Source organism: Ambystoma mexicanum, chromosome 3p, assembly GCF_040938575.1.
Source record: "Ambystoma mexicanum isolate Mex_15411 chromosome 3p, UKY_AmexF1_1, whole genome shotgun sequence".
Classification (NCBI taxonomy): Eukaryota; Metazoa; Chordata; class Amphibia; order Caudata; family Ambystomatidae; genus Ambystoma; species Ambystoma mexicanum.
This window is the reverse complement of record NC_090925.1, coordinates 542,463,286-542,488,284: the sequence shown is the minus strand read 5'-3', so window position 1 is coordinate 542,488,284 and position 24,999 is coordinate 542,463,286. Positions and strand designations below refer to the sequence as shown.

Sequence of the window (24,999 nt, the reverse complement as noted above, 5' to 3'; positions counted from 1 at the left end):
TACCATCCTCCCCATTCCCATTTGAGCTCTATGGGGCGTACCGGGTCCAGGTCCCGTGAATGGGAATTACCGGGGACGCATTTTTCGGGACCCGGACCAGAGTTTGGGGATAGCCATGCCAGTAAAAATGGCATAGCTACCACCAAACTCGTAATGAGGCCCATTGACTTGCATTTGAATATTCAAACTCACGTTTGAATATAAGCCTCCCCTTTTTTCTGCAATACGGGCAGGAGACATGCTGTTGGTGCTACATCTCGCAGATCATACGTGTGTGCTAATTCAACCTTTATAACAGCCTTACCAGTCAAATGCTTCTCTCACCCGAGAGTGAGGCTGCTGCCTTACAGAGCTGAAGCCTAATCTGCTCCCCTTGAGCAACCAAGATTGCGCGGGGGTCCAGATACTAGACATTTTAATGGTGCATGTCAGGAAAATATGGGGTATTTTTCCATGTTTTATAGCTGGAATTCGGCGGCCAGAAAATCATGGCTCTGCTTCCTGTGGTTTGTTGATGTGCCTTTCCTCTTCCTTGTGAAAACGGGGGCTATTAACGTCCTCTCCAAATGTGTAAGTTCTTTTCTGTGAATCCATAACACATTATGCTCTTTTTTGGTGAGAGCAGCGGAGTGAAAAATCATTGTACAAGGTTGGTGCACAGAAGTCATGAAATAAAATATATCGGCTATTGTAATTGCTTGTCTGTAAATCTGTACCTTGTTGTTTAAATCTTGCAGGTTTTTCACCATGCGTGTTTTATATGTGCATGATGGTTCCGTTTGGATGCACGCTGTTGTTTCTATGACTATTCTGTTTCTATTTTTTACGTTTATAAGGACATTTTTCCCCCAATAGGCATCATAGGTCTAAGAAGAGCAGAAACTGAGGACAGGAAATGTATGTAGAGTGGGAAAAGAAGGCTTCTTTCTTGGACATAACAGACTCAAGGTGGATTATAGGGGAGAGATGCTGCGGGTGGCCATCCTGTATTTGGGTGTCCTTAGGAAAAAGGGGCCAGCTGATCAGGCAATTCAACCAGTGTTTTGTTGACTACATTTTTTCAAAGAACTCTAATGCATTGGGTGTGCACAGCAGAGTCTGTAAACATTAGCTCTCCAAATGTTTTGGATTAAAACCTCCATTAGCCCTATCCAGCATAGCTACCAGTGAGTGATATTGGCAGTCGTAGTCCAAAACATCTGGAGAGCTGCAGGTTGCAAACCCCTGTAGCCTTATGTACGAGACACAACTTCAGTCTCATTACGAGTTTGGTGGTATCTTGGTCTCAATACCATTGAGATACCACCAAATGGTATTACCTCACCACCACTTGGTTCGGTATTACCACCGGATTACAAGTGGTGCTAGGCTGTGTTAGTCCCCATTAATTAGAGTTCATAGGGCTCCATGAGGATTTTGGCGGTATTACCAACAAAAGTAATACTGCCGATTTGCCTGGTTTGGGGTGGTAAAGCAGAGGAATTACCTCCAGCGTTCTGCTGGAGGTGTTTCCTCTGCCTTACCTCCAAACCTGTATTTAGTGGTTAGGTAATGTGGTCGTTATGCAGTGGTAACTGTCACCAGTGCATTACCACTGTTTCTTTTTACCACACAGTCAAGCTCGTAATAAGGCCGAAGGTCTTCAAATCTATGTTTCTGAACCTGGAAGCCAATGAAGAACTTGAGTTGCTGGTGGTACATGCTCAAATATCTTCAACTTCATCAGACAGCAAGCCACTGATTGAACACCTATACACTGCTCTGCTCACCTACAGGAAAATGTGGCACACATGTTGTTTTTTGGTGGGTTGAGAGTAGCCTCTGCCCGGCAAACCTCTGTGCAGTTACAAAAACAATGTGCCCATACACTGTCCTGAGGGATGCACTAATAACGCCCACAACCCTAAAATGGTGGACATCACCAGCATCTACCGATAGTCCCGTCTTGGCCCTCAGCAACATAGTGCCATGGTAAAAGGAAGGAGGGACCCTGTTTACTATCCTATGAAACTCTCTCCCATTCCTCTTTTGCCTCCAATGCCGCAATCAATTTGAAGAACCCTGTATTTTGTCTTGCACAGCGATTTTACGCGCCCTACACTGTTCACTATCTCCCTTATGATTCCCTGGCAATCCGCTCTAGCATCGGAATGTGTGTGCTATGCAGGAAGAAAAAAGAAATGCATTTATAAATAGATAAAATAAAATAATGTTGTATGATTCGGCCTATGAACACCACATACTCCTCAGCCCAGAAAAGGCAGCTTGCAATGCAAGGGAAATGATAAAACCCCAAGAACCCTACATACCATTCACCCATTGCAAAACATGTGAATCAAGACAAAAGCGGGCAGAGATGGTCACATCTCACACAGGGATACAAAATCACGGGCATTCAGTGACCAACCTGTTGTCAGCGTGCATCGTGCCGCCTTCATGAGATGTTTGTCCAGTTGCTGGAATCCTTCATAAACGTCATTGGAGAGCTCTCTATCCTGAGCTTGGAGAGCAGGATCATCGCACTTCGCCGAGTCATTCCCGAAGAGGGTCAGGAAGCCAGCTCTGAGGAGAATCACAGAGAGGTAAAGCTGCAGATGTGGCGAAGGCATCTTATGCATGGCAGGCAATGTTGCAGGTGTGTTGGTCCAATATGTCATCATATGCTCTAAAAGAATGTTATCATATTAGAACTTTCAGACTGGAAAAGACAAGAAGAATGGGAGCAGGGAATATATCAAGCTGTACATTGATGGTCCAAAGAGGAAGTGCCACTTACAGCTCCCAACTGTTCCAGCTCCCAACTGTTACAGCTCCCAACTGTTACAGCTCCCAACTGAAGTCGAACGTATCTGCCAAGAAGCATACTGCAGTATGTCACGATATGGCCTTGCTTAAGGTAATACGGTGTCGGGAGAGTGATCCACATCTCAGACAGAGACAAATGATTTAGAAAACATTTGAACTGCTACATTTAGCAATAGAACCCTATTTGTTTGTTTTACTCCAATACTGACTATACGATACGGTCAATCTCGAAGGATTCCTACTAGCCTGTGTTGGGCAGTAAACCCCAACGGATGTTTTTTTGATTATCATAAACTGATATAAAAGTAAACATTCTTAGCAAAGTGAAATAAACGTGTTCCTAATAATGATTTAGAACAGAATATAAAAAAGTCCAGCAGTTTTGCCTATGCAGTAGACTACCCAGGAGGAGTATAAAGGAGTTTGGAATTGGTGCCAATTGGGGCCTTTGCTTCTTTTTTCGTTCTACAGCGCCACATGTCTTAGGTAAAACAGCTCAGTCAGTTGCATGTTCAAGTACTGGCAGAGTGGCCGCCCGACTTCAACCTTATCAGATCAATAAATTCAATGCTACTTAGCCATTATCACATGTTTTATAAAGTGCCTAAAGACAACTCATTTTGTCATGTGTGCTTTATAAAAGATAAATGGTATTATGTTTTCTTATTTATTCTAGCCAATACCATTGAGAGATTATTTGGACAGTGTTGGCATAAGTGAGCGCAGCAGAGCTGCATCTTTCCTGGATTATGAAGTCACACTGAAGGCACGCTTAATAACCAAAGACAAAACAGAAACTGGGGAAGCTACTGTCGAATGCAGCAAATTTACCCTCAAGCTACTGGAGAGTGTGAAGGCATGCCCCTGTACGCTTATGCCAGAAAAAATGCAACCTGCTAGGGAAAAAAGGCCAAGAGATTTCTTGCAAGGTTAGCACGTTTTAACCGTCCAAAAAGTAAGGGTGCAAGCAAAGAACTATGCTGCTCGTGAACGTTCAGGGCTCCAGTGATACACACATGAGCTTATAAGTTATCACCGCATCATCACCGTATAGTAAAAATGTGCATGGCTAGTTGGTGAGACCCTATACATGGGCCTGCTCCATAGGGGATGCCAGGTTACGATTCGTTCCAGTCTTGCCCGTCTGTCTTCTCTCACATGGGGTCAGGTGGGCTCATCTCTCCAGGGACTGAAGGTCAGGCGCGTGACATGTTGTTATTACAGAGTTACTATTGCAAGATAATACTACCAAATCATTATGGCATGCACCTGGGCAACTTGGGGACTTGCATAGGGGGAGGAACACGATCATGCTGGCCCACACATTCTGTGCTTGGCTCATATCGCACTCACTGCACCCATGGCTTCCACCCTTGTTTTGAACTATAATGTATTCCTCCCTGTACCTCGTATTACAAAGGGTGTATTTATGGAATAAGGTGAAATGGTTGTGTTCATTTAGAACTTTTATGACCATGGTTTTATGGATGGTGGTCTGAAGTCACTATCGCGGAATTCAGGGCTTCATGGACTGGGTCAGTGGTGGGTGCCATTAATCCTGATGGGCTGGGGAGGTTAGATGTCTGCTATTTGCCTGGCTGTGATGAATGTGCACAGCAAGGAGTCCGGTGCTGTCTCATGGCTTTGGAGGGCACATTTCTCTCTGGGTTACAAGTGATTGCAACAGTTAAGGAACAAAGGGAAGTTGCTATGGGAATTAGCAGTGCAGGTTTGTCTGCCCTCTGCGCTTGGGCCTGGTCAGGTTTCTCAGCCGGGACTACCTTTACCGCAAGGCCATGCAGGACTGAATATGTGTACCATAACTACAAAATGGCGTCCATTTATATGCCTGCACTAAGTCTATTTGTCTATAATTCATGCAATATTGTGTTTGTGCCAGGTTTCTTTGCACGGCCCTCCCCCCAGTACATTGCACATCTATCTATGGGACTTGCTTCACTCTAAAATGCCTAGGGAGGTGGCAAAGGCTCATTTCCTTCCCAAAAAGTGTCAGGTAATTCGGGGAGGTTAGGATTGTGCACTGTTTACAAAATGAGGTAATGTATTTTGTGTGCATAGACGAATATGTAGAAAGCACGCCAGCTCTTGGAAAAGTAGTAATGGATGTTTGTGTTGCTACTAATGAGCTAATCCCTGCATGGAGGCATGGGGACAGCAATTTTGGCTTCCTCAGTGTGCCCCAGTACCCTATTTAACAGTATGGTGGTTGGTGGGCTCTATACACTACCCAGGCTTGTGCATATTTTTTGCTTCAAGGGGATAAAATACATTTTTGGCCTAATTACAAGTTTGCTGGTATCCCGCCGTTATTACAGACGGGATACCATCAACATTGTAATATTGTTTCCACCACTTGGTCTGACGGAATTACCGGCAGATTCCAAGTGGTGGAAACGCCAGTAAATCCCCATTCCATGGAGTCCCACTGGACTCCATGGAGGAATTTGCCGGTATTGCAGGCACTGGTATTTCCAAGCTGGTAAAATACCATCCGTTTTCTGTAGGTAGGGTGGCATAAATACCTCCAGCTCAGAGCTGGAGTTAAATCCTCCACCCTACTGGAAAACCTATAGTTGGCCAGTCCAGAAAAGTTATTACCTGTACTTTATTTCCAGACCGGCCAACATATAGTGAGGCTCCTGTAAAAAGTTGAAATAAGTTGGGGCCAGTGGACTGATATCACAAAACACACGATGGGACCAATTTGCATCACAAAGACTATGCTCGCACATTTTAGAAAGTTCACAATCACATCCATATGAAAAGGTAAAGGTGTGTGTGAAGAGGGTCTGATAGGATGGATCAGATATTCCATTTAAATACATCAGCCTTAATTGTGTACATTCATATTCCCCACCTGCCCCCAAATACATTTGCATGCACCTTGGTGAGCCCTTGCATTTATGCGTGCATCATGTTTTCATATATGGGATGCACACATAGCTGTGTAGCAGTGTCCCACCACTCCCCGGGGCCCAGGTGAATTAATGTACAGTGCACATAGAGTTAATTTCGCACCATTCTGGGCTTTGCCTCAAAATACACATGTCCCCAGTATATAGCCATCCATCTGGACTGGCCTGACATGTCTCTACCTAAATACTGCTATTTTCAGCATGACAAGCCCTTTTAAGCCAGTCATGCTGAATTCAACTCCCAGTACCCGCATCGATGCTGGGGGCCAATGAACACGTCAGTGTTGGACACCTCACACGCCTACGGAGAGTGTCACCCGCCATAGAGTCAGATCATATAGAAGGCCAGCCTAGACCTGTCCATACATTTCAACAAGATATCTCCCACTAAATCCGATTTCAGCTGTCAGTGTGACTCAAAAGATTGAGAGGTTTGCATCACTAATATTTTTACTGGGGTTACACGGATCGACAGTGCCAGGTTACCTACTAAAAAAAGTCGCTGCTGCACTTTTCCGGTACACCTCATTTCGGCACGCCCAGTTCAGCGCGGGTCGGTTTGGCGCGGACGTTTGGCAGCATGACCCATTTTGCTGTGCCCAGTTCGGTGCGTGGATCTTTTGACGCCTGCATGTTTTGGCACAACAATGTCACTATTTTAATTACTTTTAAAAATAAAGAATTGGTGCTGTCGCAAACCCTGGCCTGCAGGACTGCGAGGCCGAAGAGTTAACCAAAGCTTGCAACGAGCGTAACGTATCCTTATGAAATGACCGGGGTTAAAATGTGTAACTTGTGCAGATGAAAACGATAATATCGCTATGGCTTTGTGGTTAACTCTTCGGCCTCGCAGTCCTACTGGCCAGCGTTCCCGACAGTACCAATTGTTATTTTTTTGATTTGTAATTAAAATAGTGACATTGTCGTGCCAAATCATGCTTGTGCCAAAAGATCCCAGTGCCGAACTGGTCATGCTGAACAAGTCACGGCAGAACAGGTCGTATTGCCAAACGTTTGTGCTAAATTGAGCCGCGCCGAACTGGCCGCACTGAAATGTCTTGCCCCACACTTTTCACAATGGCCTCATTCTGAGGTGGGCGGTAAGGGATACCGGGCACCGGTAAGGAGACCGGTGCTGGTAATCCCTTACCACCTAATTCCGAGGTCCCTTAGCGGGAACCGTAAAGGACTTGTGGTCTAACCACACGTCCTTTACGGGTCCCACTAAGGGACCAGGGCGCTAATAACGGGCCTGCTATTCGCGTGCCCTTTATTAGCGCCTTCCCCTTACCCATTGAGCCCTATGGGGACTCAAATGGGTATGGGGAATGGTTTGGTGAATGGGGATTTACCGGGTCCTCCAGAGTCGGAATGACCCGGTAAGTCCCCATTCAACCAGACCGGTGCCGGACCCGGTATTGGAGGCAGCCATGGCACAAATAGCGCCATATCTACCTCCAATCTAGGAATGAGGGCCAATATGTGAAACTTGGAGATGGGAGCTCTATCCTTGCGTACATGTTAACTATAGGCACAAAATCCACAATGGTAGGAACACATTAAAAAAGTGACTATCTCTCCAATCTCCACTTATACAATAATACTACGATTTAGAATACAGCAATAGAAAATAATGTTTTTTTCCACAGAACAAGGAGATCAAAAGTCCTTATTAGGTCCAAAGAAATTCTTGATTCCCAGCATGAAATAAAACAACATCAGATTCATGTAGCATTGTTTGATCTTTGACTACTTAAATCATGGTCCATGACATAACATATTAATTAAGTTGATTTACTAAAATTGGACATATCTGCGTAGAGATGCCATGGATAACAAAGAGTGTGTGTTTGGCGGGTAGCCCTGGTACAGGTTCCTGGCTGAGCTTTATTAATAAATAAGGTTAAGTGGGTAACCACTACTATGGACTTTATGTTAAAATAATTTAAAAGGCACCATCATACTTTCTTTCCAATGGCTTTTGCATGAGACTGAATGACAGAAACAGAAATAATAATAATAAGTGAAACAGTGGATTTGATCCAGATAAGGAAATACTAAATGCATTCATGCCGAAAGGACATAGTTCATGTCTTTTATTGCAGACAAGTGTCACTGGTTCTTACACATAGGCATGTATTCTTTTTGTTTTCATTTCTTATAACCCTGTGGGGCAAGGCCAACCTCCTGATCCCCACCGCAAGGCAGTGTTTTGTATTACATTAAGCATTCAACCCCTGCCCACACCTGAGATAGGCACACTTGTTCTGTCAGCAGAAAGCAGGGACCACGCCGTCTTCACTATTGCAGAGTAAACATGGAAGAACTACCCCCTGATATATTCATGCTATAAACATTGCTGGAGTTAGTCTTTCTTCTATGTTTACCCCATGATTCTACTGTGAGCGGGCCGTGCTCGCTGATGATACTGATAAGATAAGTAAGGCCGGATGCTAGTGGTAGTGGGGTTTTTGCTAGAGTAAATGATGCACACCCCTGTGAGCAGAGGCTCTTTTAAAACAAAAAATGGATTTCTGGTCGGGGAATCCCCAATAATTTGTGCCTACAAGTACCTGCTAATTATTCGTTGCTCACCCGCATTTTGATGGCCAGACCCGCAACTATTTGCAGATGCCTTCTGTCACAATTCACCCAGCCTAGCATTAACATCACCATCAGCATCTCTCTGGCACTGTTTCAAAAAGCTCTCCAAAATCTTCTCCCACTCACCATGCACTCTTTTTTAAAATGTTAATGTTACTTGAGGATTTTTTTAAAAAGAGAACAACATCTGTCATCTTAGAATGATGGCATTGCAGCCACAAAGCAACATCACAAAATAACCTCCTTTTCGCCTGTTATGCTGCTCGCCACCGCCATTTTCCGATACCTTTTTTTGGACCTCTAGACTTCTTTTTTGTTGTAGCCTACGCACATAAGAAGCACATTCATCTAATTGTCGGTGGCTGGTTGGGGAGATTGCTGTGTGTCACACAGGCTTTTGCTGGTAGGGAACTGATAGGACAAGTTGGCCAGAATATTTATGCCACCCAGACAGAAGTTGTGCTTCTTGGTGCTGGCTAGTTGCTGTGAACGCCTGGAGCATACCCCACATCTCCTCTTTACTCGGTTCTGTGATATTCTAACGCCAGGTTTTTGTCTCAGTTTTTTGCCACCGATTTTTGGCAGAAAAAAGTACGCTCATTTTTATTTTTTTTAAATTGGAGGTCACTAATCCCCTACTTTCCATTCATTTGCTACCTATTCCCCACACCTCCGTACCCCTTATATAACTTTAACCTCCTGCTCCCATATTTTTCTATGAGTTTTTTTGGGCCAAAGATCAGCAGCAAAAAACTCAGCAAAAAAAACCTGGAACTCTGACCTCAGTCCGAACACTCGGATCATAGGGGCTCTGATAAACGCGAAATTGCATCACAGGAACTCCTTATAGGCAGAGCAATCAACCTCCTGGATGCAAATGCTGCAATCAGCTGAGAATGACACCTTACATTTGAACCTTGAACTGTAGTAGCAGGGTTTGTCGCAGTCGCAGAAGTTCAGATTCTCCCAGCATTGGCTCCTTCCTTATTTATTTCCTGTTCACCAACCTTGTCTACTATTCCGTGCTTGTATGACCTGGTTCCATAGAAGAAAAAGACTGGGCCCTCTAGCTCCTAATAATTTCTGAGATCCTCGAACCTGCCACTATTGTTTATGCAACTAGCCTGGGGCAAAAGCAGGGGTGATCAGAGGTTTTCTGTGCGCGCCCCAGATACTAAAAGGCCTATCCACTGCATTTGCCTTCAGGAAGGGAGTTGTATCTTTTACTCTTCTTTAAAACGTGTGTAGTATTCTAAAAAGTATTCTCCCGCCCCCATACCCAGAATTGATTAAGCTCAAGTGTTGCATGTTATAGGCGAATGAAAAAAAAAGAGAATAGGAATTACATCTGACTCCAAGCTGAGTTCCATCAAATGTTTGGCCCAGGAGGATGCTCTTCTTGACGCACAGTCTAATTGCTCAGTCAAAATGCGTAACATCGTAATATGGTTGGAGGTCTTATCATAAATAAATTGCTAAAATGTTTTTTTCAATAAATATATAAACATAACATCTTCCCAATCGGCTGGCGTTCAGTGCTGTGATGCACTGGAACATGCACACTACCACACTTTCCTTAATACCAGTTTGACAGCACATTATGAAGTTCCTATATCATTAGAGGAAAGGTTTTTTCCACTCTTCCAAAACTGTTGCTAAAAATGGCATTGACATCTATTTCCATGATGTTTAGACCCGTTTTGGTATTTTTCAACACATGTCTAGGTTTTACAGATGACGTATGCGCGTATGTGCACAAATGATATGCATACATGTAAATACATATTCAGTGGAAAAACCTTTGTTAAAGCGATGTTAAGGTTGCAGCACAAAATAAGAAAATCTCACAATTTCACCAGCTAGTGCTCCCAAAGGCCACCATGCACTGCTCATTAAATGTCATCTCACATTGTGCTCATTGAAATGGACAACAGTCCCTTGAAAATGATCTTTGTTATATTTGGGCTTTAATTTGTGTTGGCCTGCAAATCAAATTAAAGATGGGCCTAACCCCTCAGGATACTACTCTTTTACCGTATCTCCTTTTATTCCACTTGCCTTTAGGTACTCTGGGTATGTGCATTGGATTGTGATGAAGTCTACTTGAATTCAAACCTATCCATGAATAGACAAATCAATGCAATCGCCGCCTCTGCAGCCTACCATGCCAAACTAATTAACGCATCTAGGCCTTTTCCCGCCAAAGAGAATTGTACAAACATAGCCAAAGCCATCACTGGCTCAAGGCTAAACTATTGCAACATACTCTTCCTAGGGACTTCCACTAAACACCTGGAAAGACTACAAAACACCCCTGGTAAGAAGAACTAGAGCAGAAGGCTCTAGCTTCCCCTACCTCGAACCCTCACACTGGAATGCCCTACATCCTACCATCCGAAGCGAGGCATCCCTCATGGCGTTTCACAAGGCCATGAAAATGGTGATTTTCACATAATGTGCACCACTATCATCAGCCTAACCTGACAAACCTTTAATGTATTTTGTATTTTGTACTCTTATCAACGCTGCACCCTAATGTATCAATATACAAACCTGTAAATGCATTTCCCAGCTGCAACCACCCTGTAACTAAGCTCCCTGCAAGTATCAGCGGCTCGATGCCCACGGGCTGTATGTGCGCTATACAAATGCAATAAATAAATAAATAAATGGCGTGTGTTGTGTCATAAGAAGTTCATGGCAGAAGTTGAGCCATGGCTCCGTTAGGAACCATAATCGAAGCACTTGTGAGTTGTTGTCTTTTTGTGCCACAAACATAACGTCACGTCAACCAAAGGTTTTCTTCTGAAAGTTAAAGATGTTTGGAAGATAAACTTTATCATAAGGCCAAAGCTTTACTGGGTGGGTCCGACCGAAAGGGTGGGATTCCAAATGCATGTATCTCACGGCAGGGTTCGCGGCACAGCCAATCAGTTGCAAGACCTTAGGCCCTGAGCCTGTCAAAACGAGTTGTGAGGTTCTTTAAAAGGCCCAGCTTGTTCCTGCTTTCTTTGTGGAGAGGTTTAGCCATCGAGGCAGGAGTAGACAGGAGAGGCTAAAAGATTGGTGATTTGGATGCATTTTTCAGTGCCTTTTGCAAGCCTAAGAGATTTTAGGTATGGTGCGGAGGCGAATGTTAGCTGTTAATGGTTTTCTTTGGTGTTTCTTGGTCCCTGTTGTATCTCCCTGTGTGTGTATTCTTTAAGTTATCTCTTTGTTGTTCTATTGTTACCCGTGCTGCCCTTTAAAAAAGTAAAACAATGAAATATTCTTCTTGCACTTCCCCCTGCTCCCTTTGTGTCACCCAAAAATAAAAACAAACACCAAATGCCTTTCCTTTCCTGTGTTTGTAGAGAAGCCTTAGAACTCAAGAAACCTTCCTGCCCTGTCCCCCGTCTCTGGGCCTCATTACGAGGTTGGCAGTACAACCCGCTTGTAGCCGTTCCCTTACTAAGCAAAAACAAAGAGGTGATGGCTGGAAGGTTTAGAATGAATCTTAACCACTGGCAATGCTCTGGGCAACCCTCCAGACCACTGTTCTTTGCCTGCCAAGCCATTACAGAAGGGGAAAGACCATATGCAAATCAGGCTTGGCCGCACCCCAAAAGGGGCAGTCCAGCCCGAACTGCTAGGTAACATCCCTTCTGCACAAGACCACAAGCATCCCCAAACATGTTTCGCCCTTGTTGGGGCTCATCAGTGAGGAGTAGCTTGGGTCTCTAGGCCCAGAAGGCACGGGCCCCATGTCTGGGCATACCCGTCCCACTCGGGGTGACAAAGCAAAAACAAAGAGGTGCTGGCTGGAAGGTTTAGAATGATTCTTAACCACTGGCATTACTGAAGGCTGAAACATGTCTGGGGATGCTTGTGGTCTTGTGCAGAAGGGATGTGACCTAGCAGTTCGGGCTGGGCTGACCCTTTTGGGGTAGGACCAAGACGGATTTGCATACGGTTTTTCCCCCTTCTGTAATGGCTTGGCAGGCTGAACAATGATGGTCTGGAGGGTTGCCCAGAGCTTTGCCCGTGTTTATGATTAATTCAAAACCTTCCAGCCATCACCTTTCTGTTTTGCCGTTCCGTTACTGCCATAGTTTGGCAGTCTGGAAAAGGTGCTGGTAAGTTGCTACCGGGACCTTTATTTCCAGACCACAAACACATGATGAGGGCCACTGTCTACCATATGGTTTGTGTATTTTAATAACCCTTTCCCACTACGTGAGTCTTGCGGGAATCCATGTGTTTGTCCTTGTCGCTTGTTTTTATTTTTGCACATTGACACTTAGGCACATTAGGCATCATATGCACATTAATTCTTGGAAAAAATATATTTCACTAGGAGAGAGATCTGGGGAAGAAGTTGAGGAGCTGGATAGATTCTCAAGTTCTCTGTCAGACTATGAGGGAGTCAGCGAGCGGGGGAGACAGAGCATGAGGAGGAGGGCAGACAGATTGAGAAAAAGCTTAAGGTGGGGAAGGCAGTTTTTGAGGGGATGGGGATTGTTGTTGGGGTGGTTAAGGAATGGGAGACAGTGGCTGAAGAGGGAAGGGCCATGATTGAGGTGGAGGAGACAGAGCATGAGGGGGAGAAGAATGTGGCTACCAATATGGTGGAGGTTGGTAAAGTAGCAGAGTCATTCAAGAAGTATTTGCAAAAAAGCATTGTGAGTACCTTGACTATGGAGTTGAGGGGGTGGGGATTACTCCAGAAGCAGCAGGGAGAGCCTGCGACAGTGGTGCAGGGAGACAAGGGGCAGAAGGAGAAATTAGGTGGTGGTGCTGTAGGAAACCAAATGGTACCATGTGGAAGAGGTAGAATAGTCCTTTAGAAGATGGCTCAGGAGGAAGAGACACACGCTACATCACCACTGCATGCCCATGAGAGGGGGAAAACAAGATTTAGGCTTTCCTCAAGCAGGTCAAGTCAGATAAAAACATAACCACATCCATGACACCACAGCTCATCTGATCATGCATGCGAGACTACTTCAGCTTGCCACATGGTGTGACTGTCATTGGGAGGCTGCCAGTGTAACATACAACCTCTATCAAGTGAGAGTTGGGTAGCTCATGTAAGTGTGTTTTGGGTACCTCCTTGATGCACAAGCAGTTTAGGCTGTTAAATAATAATGCGTTAAAGGTGTGCATTTCACATGCCAGGGGCATGTCTGATGACACTCCACTAAATCGCTGCTCACACTCGAGCAAGGGTCCTCAATCCCCCTTTGACTCAGGTGAAGAGAGGAAATCAACATGTCCATAATTGCTGCAGCCCTCCTCCCATTTTGTTGGTAAAGACATGAACGGTGCACTTCGCTCATAGCATCTACCCCCACACCACTGCTATAACGCTGATGGGAGAGACTCTATTCCCTGAGACAACCGTACAGACCCCACCCAGATGACGTCACTGAGGCAATAGCCCTGCAGGTAATGGAACCCCTAAATGAGCTGTAATTACGAAAGAGACACATAACATCACAGCTGAGGCCAACACATGTAGGCAAATTTGACAGAAAGCACAAATGCATCCAAGCATGAAGATACACAAACACTAGGTCAAACAGCAATTAGACACGAAGACCACAATTACAATCATTAGGATAGAAAACCTATACTCTCTCTCCCTCCTATGCTGAAATGCAAGTCACACAAGAATACATATAAATGCTTGCTTAGCGTCAGACGCAACTGAAATGGGTGGTCATGTAAACCAAGATGGAGGACACAGTCCCGGTAGGTGAATGGGAAATAATGAGATGCCATAACACAGCAGAAAGACTTTGCTTGCTGAATTGGTGGAAGGACCAAGCTCGAAAAACACAGCTAGCAAATGCAAATGCATAAGATTGTCAAGGTTAGCGAATAAAGACACTTGCGAGCCAGAGTTGGAACAATACAGACACAAGGAAGATCCCTGCCGGCGGACATGACTTTATCTAAATCAACAAGGAAACACATTTTGTCAGAAGGTCAAGTTCTCATCAGCCCACACCTGACATTGAGGAGAAAGAAGATCGAAGAAGTCTCCAGAGGTCAGAAAATTAATAACATCCATAGTAAAATCAGCTAAAATTCATATAAATTAATTAACAGGATCATTCGAAATACTGTCTCCACGTACGTGACTTGCAGCTGGCAGAGAACATCTGTTCATTAGAGCCAGACAAGAGCAGACAGAGACCTTCATTCCAATCCATCTCTTTGGATGAAAGATACAACATAGGACTAAGTTGAAAGCCCAGTGTCCTGCCTTGAGGCCTAAGGGATCAAGGAATGGTAACTTTGGTGGGGCACGTAGCACTGTGGGTCAGTTCTCATCACCTTCAATTGTTGCTCATGTGCAGGTTACCGTCCAACCTGCCAATGCTGAGAAGCGACCCCTGACCTGTCCCTGCCCACCTTCCACATTCACCTTAACAGTGTTGCAGCAACCACTCGTAATTTGCCCTGGTGATATGCTCACTGTGTATCCTTTTCGTATGTGGTACTAGGCGGTGTTACTCGGTATCACAAACAATTAGAAGACTAATCCCATATAGAAAATATACCCTACCTTACTACTCATCCAATCATATCCCCACTAGGTTTGATCAATGTATCATTTGTTTGTGACATCATAGTAAGGTAGAAATCTGTGGCGAGCCTGTATCCGGATAAGAAAGAACTGGAGATCATTGGGTATTAGTAATTAAAACGGTATCTTTGCCACATTATTTGACTCTTCCATTTTTTGGGTGTGGGATGCTAACTGCCTGTCTGCTGCATACCATAGAGAGGGGGTCATCTTCACACACCTCGACACTGGGCTACCCCAACTTTTGCCACAATGATGCAACTTTCTGTTGGTGGTGATTCCATTTGAGCAGAACAGGTGGGAGAGAGTAATGACGAATGCTTGCACATACTGTGTGCATTGTCTGACCTCTGTCAGTCAGGGGGAACAGGATGACAAGCTAGTGGTGGGTGAACCATATGCTCCTGCACCATCCTATTCTCTCCTAGATAATTGGCCAAAACAGTAGTAAAATGGGAGACATGGTGAACTGAGAGTGTGCAGAAAAAAATAATTTGTGCCTCTGCTGGTTGGTAGAGACAAATACATTGAGGCAGATGCTCCACTTTGTGAGTGCAGTATTAGGACATGGAGGTTAGCTCAACCTGGTAGTTACAGACAGATAATATGAGGCAGAATGATCATAGATTACAATGTTGGTGATAACCAGACTGAAGACATCTAGAATGTAACATTGTGCGTATATGATGTTGTGCACATATGCTGGTTGGTAGAGCGAAATAGAGCTCCAGGAGTTCAGGCCACTGGCAGAGGTGCGCTATATAAATGCCATTAACATAATATAACATAACACATATTAAGATAACACCTGCAGTTTGTCAGCACAGCTCTTGGACTCAGTGAGTGTCTCTACTGGTTAGAAGAGCCAAAAACATCCAGGATGAAGAACACAATTAAGCATTTATTTTGGCAAAGCCCTCAACTACTACTGTCAGAATCAAGTTTCCACCACCTTTCCGCATGCCACTCCTTCCATCTGACTGTAGCTGTCTTGCACACAAATCTTCATCTGTGAAGACATCTGTTCTGTGGTTTCTAAGTATTGGGCCTGGTGTTTCCTCCCGCTGTAGTCTTTGGCAATAAGATTCTTGTTTCCTTTTGACATAGGTAAATAATCACACATGTATGTTATTGAGACATCTCATATAGCCTGAGACAACAAACCAGGAGTGGTAAAAACCTGCTCACAATGCACACTGGCTGGAGGACACAGTAGGTTGAATAAGTACAGATAGCTAAACTGACCGCTTTCCAAGCCAGAATTGCAGCAGAGCTTCCTCACTACCTAGTTGCATTTGAGAACATAGACATCAACCCTGTGGTCTGCATTAGGCTCTGAAATCTTATGGAGACCTGGATACACACATAGAAAGCCAGACTGGATGAAGAGTCTGTCCCACAGCCTTCTATGTCTTTCCACTCTCTAAAAGCATAGACTTGGTGCTGACTGAAGTACTGTCAGAAACTATGGAGAATGAATGTGCCCTCTCTGATAAAGGCTATTTAATAGTTGCCGGTTTGACTTTAAACTAGTGGGTTAAGAAAAGACTTTGAAGATGGAGGTCCAAGTATGGTCCTCATGACCCCCACATGACTCTCAGCCTGAAGACAGAGACACAACACATGCGCCTCACTCTTAGGCCCTTCACCGCCATCATCGATGTATCACAGATGTGAGAAACGTTACTCTTTCAGACAGCCATTAAAACCATACCCAATCAATGACAGGGAGGAGATGGATATGCCATCAATCGAACAAGTCGACTGATTGCAAATCGAGAAAATCAATGATGTCATCACTGACATCATGACGTAGTCACACTTAGACATGAAGTACATAGCCATCCATTCAGAAAGTTACACAAACATGCATTAGTTTGTTGCATATAGACACAAAAAAACATGTTTATGTCTCACGCAGGTAGATGATGGACACATGCATATCTCTTTATATATTCACATTCTTCACCAAAGCTGAACCGCAAGACGCCAAAGTATACGTATACCTAGCTTGCACATGCTTGATTGCCATGTTCATTCTCACCGCCTTGAAAAGGTACACTCAGCCTGGTGACCATCCAGGGTCCCAGGACTGGGAGTACACATTCTGCCCAATCCAGAGTTACCTTTCAAATGGAGACATACAATGTTGCAGGATCCAATAGACTCCCTATGGCCCTGCAATGGTATCAGATAATATTATCCCCATATATATGGTCGCCGTACATAATTTTGCCGAGAAAAGGTCGTCACAATAGTATATGGGTGACAATATGTATGGGGATAGGGGCAGCCAAAAATAAAAAAATAAAAAACTTTTAAAAAAAGGGTTTGGGGGTTGCAGGGGTGTCCCCCGCATGTTCCATGCAATAATGTCCCCACAAAAAACGTCCATTTTTCGGCGATATTTTTGCATGGCGATATGTTTGTGCGACATTATTACATGGAACCCCTGCAATAGTGTATTTGTTACATATAGAGGTGGTCCCAGGAAGAGCCATACCAAATATTGCTAGTCAGTAGAATTAACCCTTATACAACACACATATGGGTCACCTAAACTGACCAATCTAAACGCCCGATAGGTTTGGGAAACAAAACTTGGTTTTGTGACATCAAGCCTGGATAAAACCGGGTGACACGCACTCAGAAGACAAGAGCTCTGGAGAATTCATGTTTTTCTAGTGTGATCCCTGTCATTATGTTAGATAACAAAGACAGTAAACTTTGCCCTATGGCTGAGTCTTCCATTCTTGCGGTGGGCAATTTTGATGAGCCTGGGTGTCTCCATGCTGGTAATTGCGTTGATAGCTATAGAGCCCCTGCTTTGCCTCTACAAGTGGTAGCAGAGGGATGGTCGGTAAGACCTTTCAGTATTAAACCAACTAATCCCGCCGTATGCCGAAGGGGCTGCACAGAGACCCATGGAAACCAATGCCTAAGTCCACACGTGAGGAAAAAGAGAAGAGGTCGACAGGAGCCGTCTTTCGAGGGAATTCCTGCCCAATTCCCATGGGACGCTTAGCAGACCGGACAGCAGTGTGGCAGGTTGTGGGAGACTTGGTGTCGGAGGCGCTTCAGTGAACCACAGAGTGTACATATAGACTCAGCTATATGTCAAATGTGAGGGAAAGGAAATGTTCTGCTTGATGTTCTATGTTGTGGTTTTCTGTTTTGTGTAAGGATTACCCATTCTTTAGGCTGTCAGTTTGGGCGGTTAGCTTAGATAGTCAGATTAGCTTGCAGATGAAATGACATTGGGAAAAAAATGGTTTCCCTATGAGATAGGCAATTCAGCTTGGTTCATGGATGATTATGTATGGCTTACTTGTGTATATGTTTTAGCGGGAGAAGCTAGCTAATATCACGGAAGATGGTTTCCTAATTTATCTCTCTGAGATGCATTTCTATATGGCGACGCTATAGAAGAGGGACCATTTGACTTAATGGTTTACGCTGTTAGTAAGGAAGGAAGATGTCAGTGTGTGTGTTATATCATGTGTGTCATTGTGTTTTTGTGATTAATAGTGGACATATATATGTTGAAAGGTAAGGCATCGAGGCTGTTCCTCTAGGGTATTGGTGACGGTGTGCAGTCATAATGTCGACAGTCAAAATGTCGACAGTCAAAATTTCGAAAAATAAATGTCGAAAAACAATAATGTCGACAAACAAAAATGTCGACATTATTGTTTTTCGACATTTATTTTTCGAAATTTTGAATTTATTGTAAGAATAAATAAATAAATATATATATATAAGATGTGTTGAGTATGAGGGGTGGTTGGGGGGGTGTGGGGGGGTGGCAGGGGGGTGTTGGGTGAGGGGGGGTTGGGACCCCCCCATAGTAAATGATACTATTTTTATTTATTTAATTATTGACTAAATAAATAAATAAATATATAATTGTTATGTGTTGAGTATGAGGGGTGAAAGGGTGGTTGGGGGGGCGTGGGGGGGTGGCAGGGGGGTGTTGGGTGAGGGGGGGTTGGGGGGGACCCCCCCACAGTAAATGATCCTTTTTTTGGTTATTTATTTATTGAATAAATAAATAAATAAATAAATATATAATTGGTATGTGTTGAGTATGAGGGGTGAAAGGGTGGTTGGGGGGGTGTGGGGGGGTGGCAGGGGGGTGTTGGGTGAGGGGGGGTTGGGGGGGACCCCCTCCATAGTAAATGATCCTTTTTTTGGTTATTTATTTATTGAATAAATAAATAAATTAATAAATATATAAATAGAATGTGTTGCATATGAGGGGTGGGAGGGTGGTGGTGGGGGGTGTGGGGGGGTTGCAGGAGGGTGTTGGTTGATAGTTTTAAGGGTTTATAGTCATAATGTCAAAAAAAAAATGTCGACATTTTTTTTCTCGAAAAAATGACTTTTTACATTATAAGTATAGGATGTCGACATTATTATTTTCGACATTTTTTTTCGACATTTTTGTCTGTCGACATTTTTTTTTCGACATTATGACTATAAACCATTGGTGACGTTACCTGCGAGGTTGTTTAATAGGATTTGAGTTGTACACAAAGTGGTCGATTTCAGTTGTTAGATTGTTAATTGATTTTAACGACCAGTGTTGTGCCATTGGGGCGGAGCATGAGAAGCACACGAGTGAAGTTGTGGTTTGAGCCTTCAGGGCGAAGGACTGCAGTGGGGAAGTGTGTGGAGCATACCTGTTTCATTGGTGGTGAGCCGGAGAGGCTAAGGAAAAGATTTGTTGCACTGTTATGACTTGGAGAAATGGTATTTGAGAGAGATTATTGAGTTTGTGAATTGCAAAATTGTAAGGTAAAGTGGAGGCATCGAAATCCCAATTTGAGGTCAAGAAAGTATTGACAAGTGTTACATGAGGTGCCCGAATGAGGGATACACCCCTTCAACACTTACGCAAGCCCCTGCGGGGGATCAAGACAAAATTAATTAACAAGATTAAGTATCGCGTGGAATGGACTTGTGAGACTGAGGGCAAGTTGGCAAAGCCATGGCCCAAAGACCAACGCTTTTCCAAATGTGTGCAGCAACATATGACCACTTATTTACATGCAGCCTATAAGGGGAACAAATTAAGTAAGTGACTGGCCATATTAGAGTTAAGGAAAATGTTTCAGGCCGAGGAAGGGGACTTGATCCAGAGGCATTGGATGCTGAGTCAACATGATATGCAAGATGAACAGCCCTCAGCTACCCATCCTCCTCTTCAAACCACAGATGTGGATGCAGCACCAGAAATTAAGCGATTTTACCCAGTAAAGAAGTTAAAAGCCACAGTGCGATACACCAATTCCACTTTCCCACCTCTAGCGTATAGTGGCGAGGATACACTAAGTGGCACAAAGCAAGCGAGTAAAAGAGCGCATGATACTAGCAGTGAATGTAAGGAGCACAGCGAGTGGAAGCAAAGCTACAGGAGAATGACTTGGGGAAGATAGGGCTTAGCAATGGCCAATAAGTGATAGTTCCAAATGAATTGGTAGACGGACAGAAATTGGACTGGAAAGCCACAAGTGAGACAGGGAATGTGGGGAAGGAATTACCGAGTAGTAAAGAAACGGAGGAGAAAGCTAAATAATGGGCGGAGATAATGGAGGAAGTACATCAAAGGGAAAGGGAATAATAAGAGGAAAGTGAGAGGTTTCGAAACAAGAGAGAGTGAGCAGAAGCACGAGAGAGTGAAGAAAAAGAGAAGAGGAGACAGAGGGAGCTAGAGGACATAGCAACGAGGAAAGCAGAAGAAGAGGGGGACCAGCAATTGCGAATGAAGAAAGAGAAAAGGAGGTTAGAAGTCGAGCGGCTCATTAAAGAGCACCGACGCAAGGAAGAAGAGGAGCAGAGACACAAGTGGGATAGAGATGAGACATGAAGAGATTCTGTCTGAAGGTGGTGGAGATTAAGATGGCTTTGGCATGTTTAGATGAGGATGGGGAAGGAATTTAAAGAAGGTTAGGGGAGCTTAACAAGGAGTAGGAGAAACACACTGCCCAACAGGCAGATAGAAGTTGCACTGGGCCCTCATCGAGGGGGGAATGCGGGATCAAACATCGAGCCAAGGGAAAGCAGCAGGAAGACCCACTGTTAAGGAGGCTTAGCTTTGAGGATGAGAGAGAAGGGGACAGTGACAGTAGTATTGGGGCCATGGGGTCAGACGAGGATTGACGGGGTATTGATGATGACGAAGAGGGAAGGCCTTATCGCCACTCCAGGGAAGCAAGCCCTGATATAGACACATTTTGGGGAGGTGTAGAAGACATGGAAAGGGAAGAGGAGGAAAGCTAAGGGCGACTGGCACATCCAAGGGATGAATTACGTAGTGTAAACTATATTACCCCGTATGCGCAGAGGCTCAGGGCCCTGCCAGGATGGAAATGGACAGAGATGACAAGGGGTTTAACTGCCACTAAGAATATGGGGAGACAGGATGGAGGGACATGACTGACCCACTTATGATTATTGGAGAAGGGTGGTGGGCAGCCTCAGTATATTCTGTGGCAACAAATGGATAAGGACAATTTAAGATGCAATCTACCTTCATTGACTGCTGGGCCTGGGAAATGGATTCATGAGCTCGAAAGACTGATAGCAGGTATGACATTAGCGGTGGGAGGCATAAAGTGTTAACTCTCAGCCATTCCTGGGGAGGTAGCAGACAATGTATGGAGAAGAGCTGGGTGCGCCGTTCAATAACTGAGGAGTGGCCTTATGCAAGCTCTAAGGGTGCAATACCCAGACACCACAGATATAAGCGTGATTATGGCGTGCAAAATCCACTCAAATAGATTCAAAAGATTCAAGAGCGATGGCTTCTCAAGACGAGAGAGCCATGAGACAAAACCGTGGGGTTATTTTACCAAATTTTATGCCAAGCAGATGAACAAACTAGTGGTGAGGGAGGCTAAGCCATGGTCAGAAATTCAGCTAACCATAGTGCACTATTGTAGGCTAATGCAAGAGAATGCGAGAAAGAAGTGTGAGAAAACAGGAAGAAGCAAAGTTAGTGCAGAATAAATTATCAAAGTACTAGCTTAAGTACCCGGTTTCGTCCGAGTTGTCCATTTTCAGATTTCCTTTTCATACTCCAATGAAAAAGATGAACACATTTTGTTGATTGCCACAAAGGAAAAATGTGATACATTTTAATTTCATTAATTAATTGAACACCAATTGAACACCAAATTTTCATTTATCTCTGATTTAAATTCTCACATGAATATCATATTTCTATGCTTACTCTGATTATTTGCAGTGTTGTTAGCAGTGATGGTCATTTTCTCTGATAAACACACACTGCAAACATTCAGAGTAAGCATAGAAATATGATATTCACATGAGAATTTAAATCAGAGGTAAATAAACAGTTGGTGTTCAATTGTTAATTGCAAAACAAATCAATAAAAAGAAAGACTAACTCTCTTCTAAAGAAATTTGAAAAAAAAAACACAAGACCAGTTTAGCACAGACAGCATGAGGATGAGCACTTGCTAGCAAATTACCTGTAGATGGCGCGTGGAACACCACAAAATGCAATGCCGAAAAAACAAAAAATTAATTATCTCGGGAATGGGATGACCTATTGCCCTAGACATAGTTGCATTAATACAGCGATGAAATTAATAATATTCCATGCAAAATACATGACACCAGACCTCAGTTTTCATAAGGAGTTACCGCCCCAAGATCAATGCCATTTACAAACCCACAAACAAACACAACTATGTTTTATGTATATAGATACAATACAAGGGGCAATGGCAATGAGTGGGGCGGGAATAGTTACTCAGCATACGCAGAACAGACCACAAATATCAGGGGGAGTCTTTGCAGGGTGAGGTGACATGAATCAGTAGCCAGAGGGTTGTAGAGGGGCACCTCAGCGAAGAGGGTTTGGGTATCCAACGCAACAGGGCCCATAGGGGTTTCATGGGGGACTGCAAAGACTGATGGGCCCCCTTACATTGTTAGGTGGGTGGGAGAATGGGTCACATATCTCGAATGTGTAGGGACATGGGTTGGATGCACCAGAATGGGGAAATGCAGCACCAACCTACGTACCAGTCAGAGCAGACTATTATGCATTGTAGACACAGGGACACATGCAGCCATCACAACCAGCACAGCAGGCACCAGCAGCACAGCAGAACATTATTACCACGACACATGCAGACTCCACGATGCAGACTCCCTTGCAAAAGCTGGGGGGGGCGACTGTTGTAGGGGGAAATCCATTCACATGGACATGAATGTCATTATACCCACAATAGAACAGCCACAGACATACCTGATGTGTTCAATCCTACCTGTTAGACCCAATCTGGCGGAGGAACCATGTATAGGGGTGACATTATGTAACAAGACATTCTCTATTCTCATGGATGTGGGGGCGACTACGTCCTGTATTAGGGAAGGAAGATACCCGGTGTCATACATTGCCATGAATGTACAGGGATTCTCTGGGGTTACTGGCTTGGTTCCATTTACTGACAAACTTCCACTTCCTGTAGGAGAACATAACCTGACCATGCCACTGTTATATTCCCAACAGACACCGGTGAACATGATGGGTAGAGACATGATGAGCTGACTTAACATGACCATTTCATTCACAGACCAGGGACAGTGTGCTTGATGCCAGGAATTCATTACATGAGCATGAGGGAGCTCAGCCAGGCATATTGTGGACAGACAGTACAGAGGAGGGTGCCAGCAGACCTCGAGCTGTTTAACTATGGAGTGGAAGTGTTGATGGAATGGTTCCCAGGAATATAGGGCAGACTGCTACGCATACCCAATGAGTTCTTATTCAGACCAGACATTCCCCTGGATGAAAAGGAAGGAAATGTGATCCCAATAGAACTCGAGGCAGTTCTAGTGAAGGACCAGAGAATAGTGTTACATGGGACGGACCACACAGGACGATCATGGGGCATGGTGATTGCAGTGGGAGAGAGTGTCGCAGAGAATGGCTCTGTTGCGAAAAGCACCACCCCCATTTCTCGAGGAAGACTTGGGGCACGTACTAAGCGTCTTATGGACCAGTGGTCCCTATGACATGGGTTTGCTAAAAGGCAGAGGGGCAGTAAAGATAAGGCTCAAACCATGCGCTATTCTGCCAAGGGTGAGACAGTATCCTCTATGGAAGGAAGCAGATGAAGGTATTTATGAGACAATTGCTGTGCTAGTGAAGCAAGGCATTCTGGTACCCTCAGAATCGTTACACTGCGGTGTACCCAGTAATAAATCTGAGAGACGGGTTGTGACGTTTCATTCAGGATTTGTGTCCTTTGAACCAAACTGTTGAAGAAGAATTTCTGTTAGTTCTGGAACCAGCAAAAATTCTGTGTAGAATCCCGACAGCAGCAACCCACTTCAACATAACAGACTTGAAGAATGCCTTCTTCTATGTTCTGCTCCACAAAGAATCACAGGATTTGACCTTGTTTCTATATAGAAACCGTAAGTGGAAACTCGCAAGACTCCCAAAGGGGTACTGTGAGTCACCTTCTATTTTTAATAGGATCCTCCAAATGGATCTTGGTAAGTAACATCAAGATGGGGAGCTCCATCATACAATATGTAGACACAATCTTAATTTGTAGCAAGTGAGAGGAGCAGTGTTGAAGGGTTACAAGGTGGACAAGGCAACATTACAATATCATCAGAAGGAAGTACTATATATTTGACATTTAATATCACAGGAAGGTCAAAAAGTGACTCCAGAAAGGGCAGAGGTGATCAGCAGAAGGGGATGGTAAGTTGCTATGTCGCACGAGATGATCTGAAGCATTTGAGGAGCTGAAGAAAGAAATATGCACTCCTCCAGTGTTAGGGATCGCAGACTACCATGACAAATTCTATATGGAGTGGTGATGGCTGCAGTACTCACTCAGATGACTACTCTAGGGCACAAGCCACTGGCCTATTATAGTGGACATTTGACATTTCTAGTTGAACCAGTGGAAGAAGGGAACTATAGCACGACTGTGCTTTGTACATGGAATAGTATGATGACATTCCCAAAGTAGAGGAGAAGCCACTTGAGGGGGAAGAAGTACTTAATATTGACAGGTACTCAACGAA

The 24,999-nt window shown here is 44.2% G+C and overlaps 1 protein-coding gene across 4 annotated transcripts in view; it reads right to left on the bottom strand.

The window, feature by feature from the left end:
• Window positions 1-24,999, bottom strand: part of PTGIS (prostaglandin I2 synthase) — a 552,295-nt gene that overhangs the window by 199,511 nt on the left and 327,785 nt on the right. For all 4 annotated transcript variants that reach the window (XM_069651268.1, XM_069651270.1, XM_069651269.1 and 1 more), the window contains one exon: window positions 2,408-2,562. In XM_069651268.1, coding sequence (XP_069507369.1) covers window positions 2,408-2,562 — 155 coding nt within the window. The remainder of the gene's footprint in view (window positions 1-2,407; window positions 2,563-24,999) is intronic.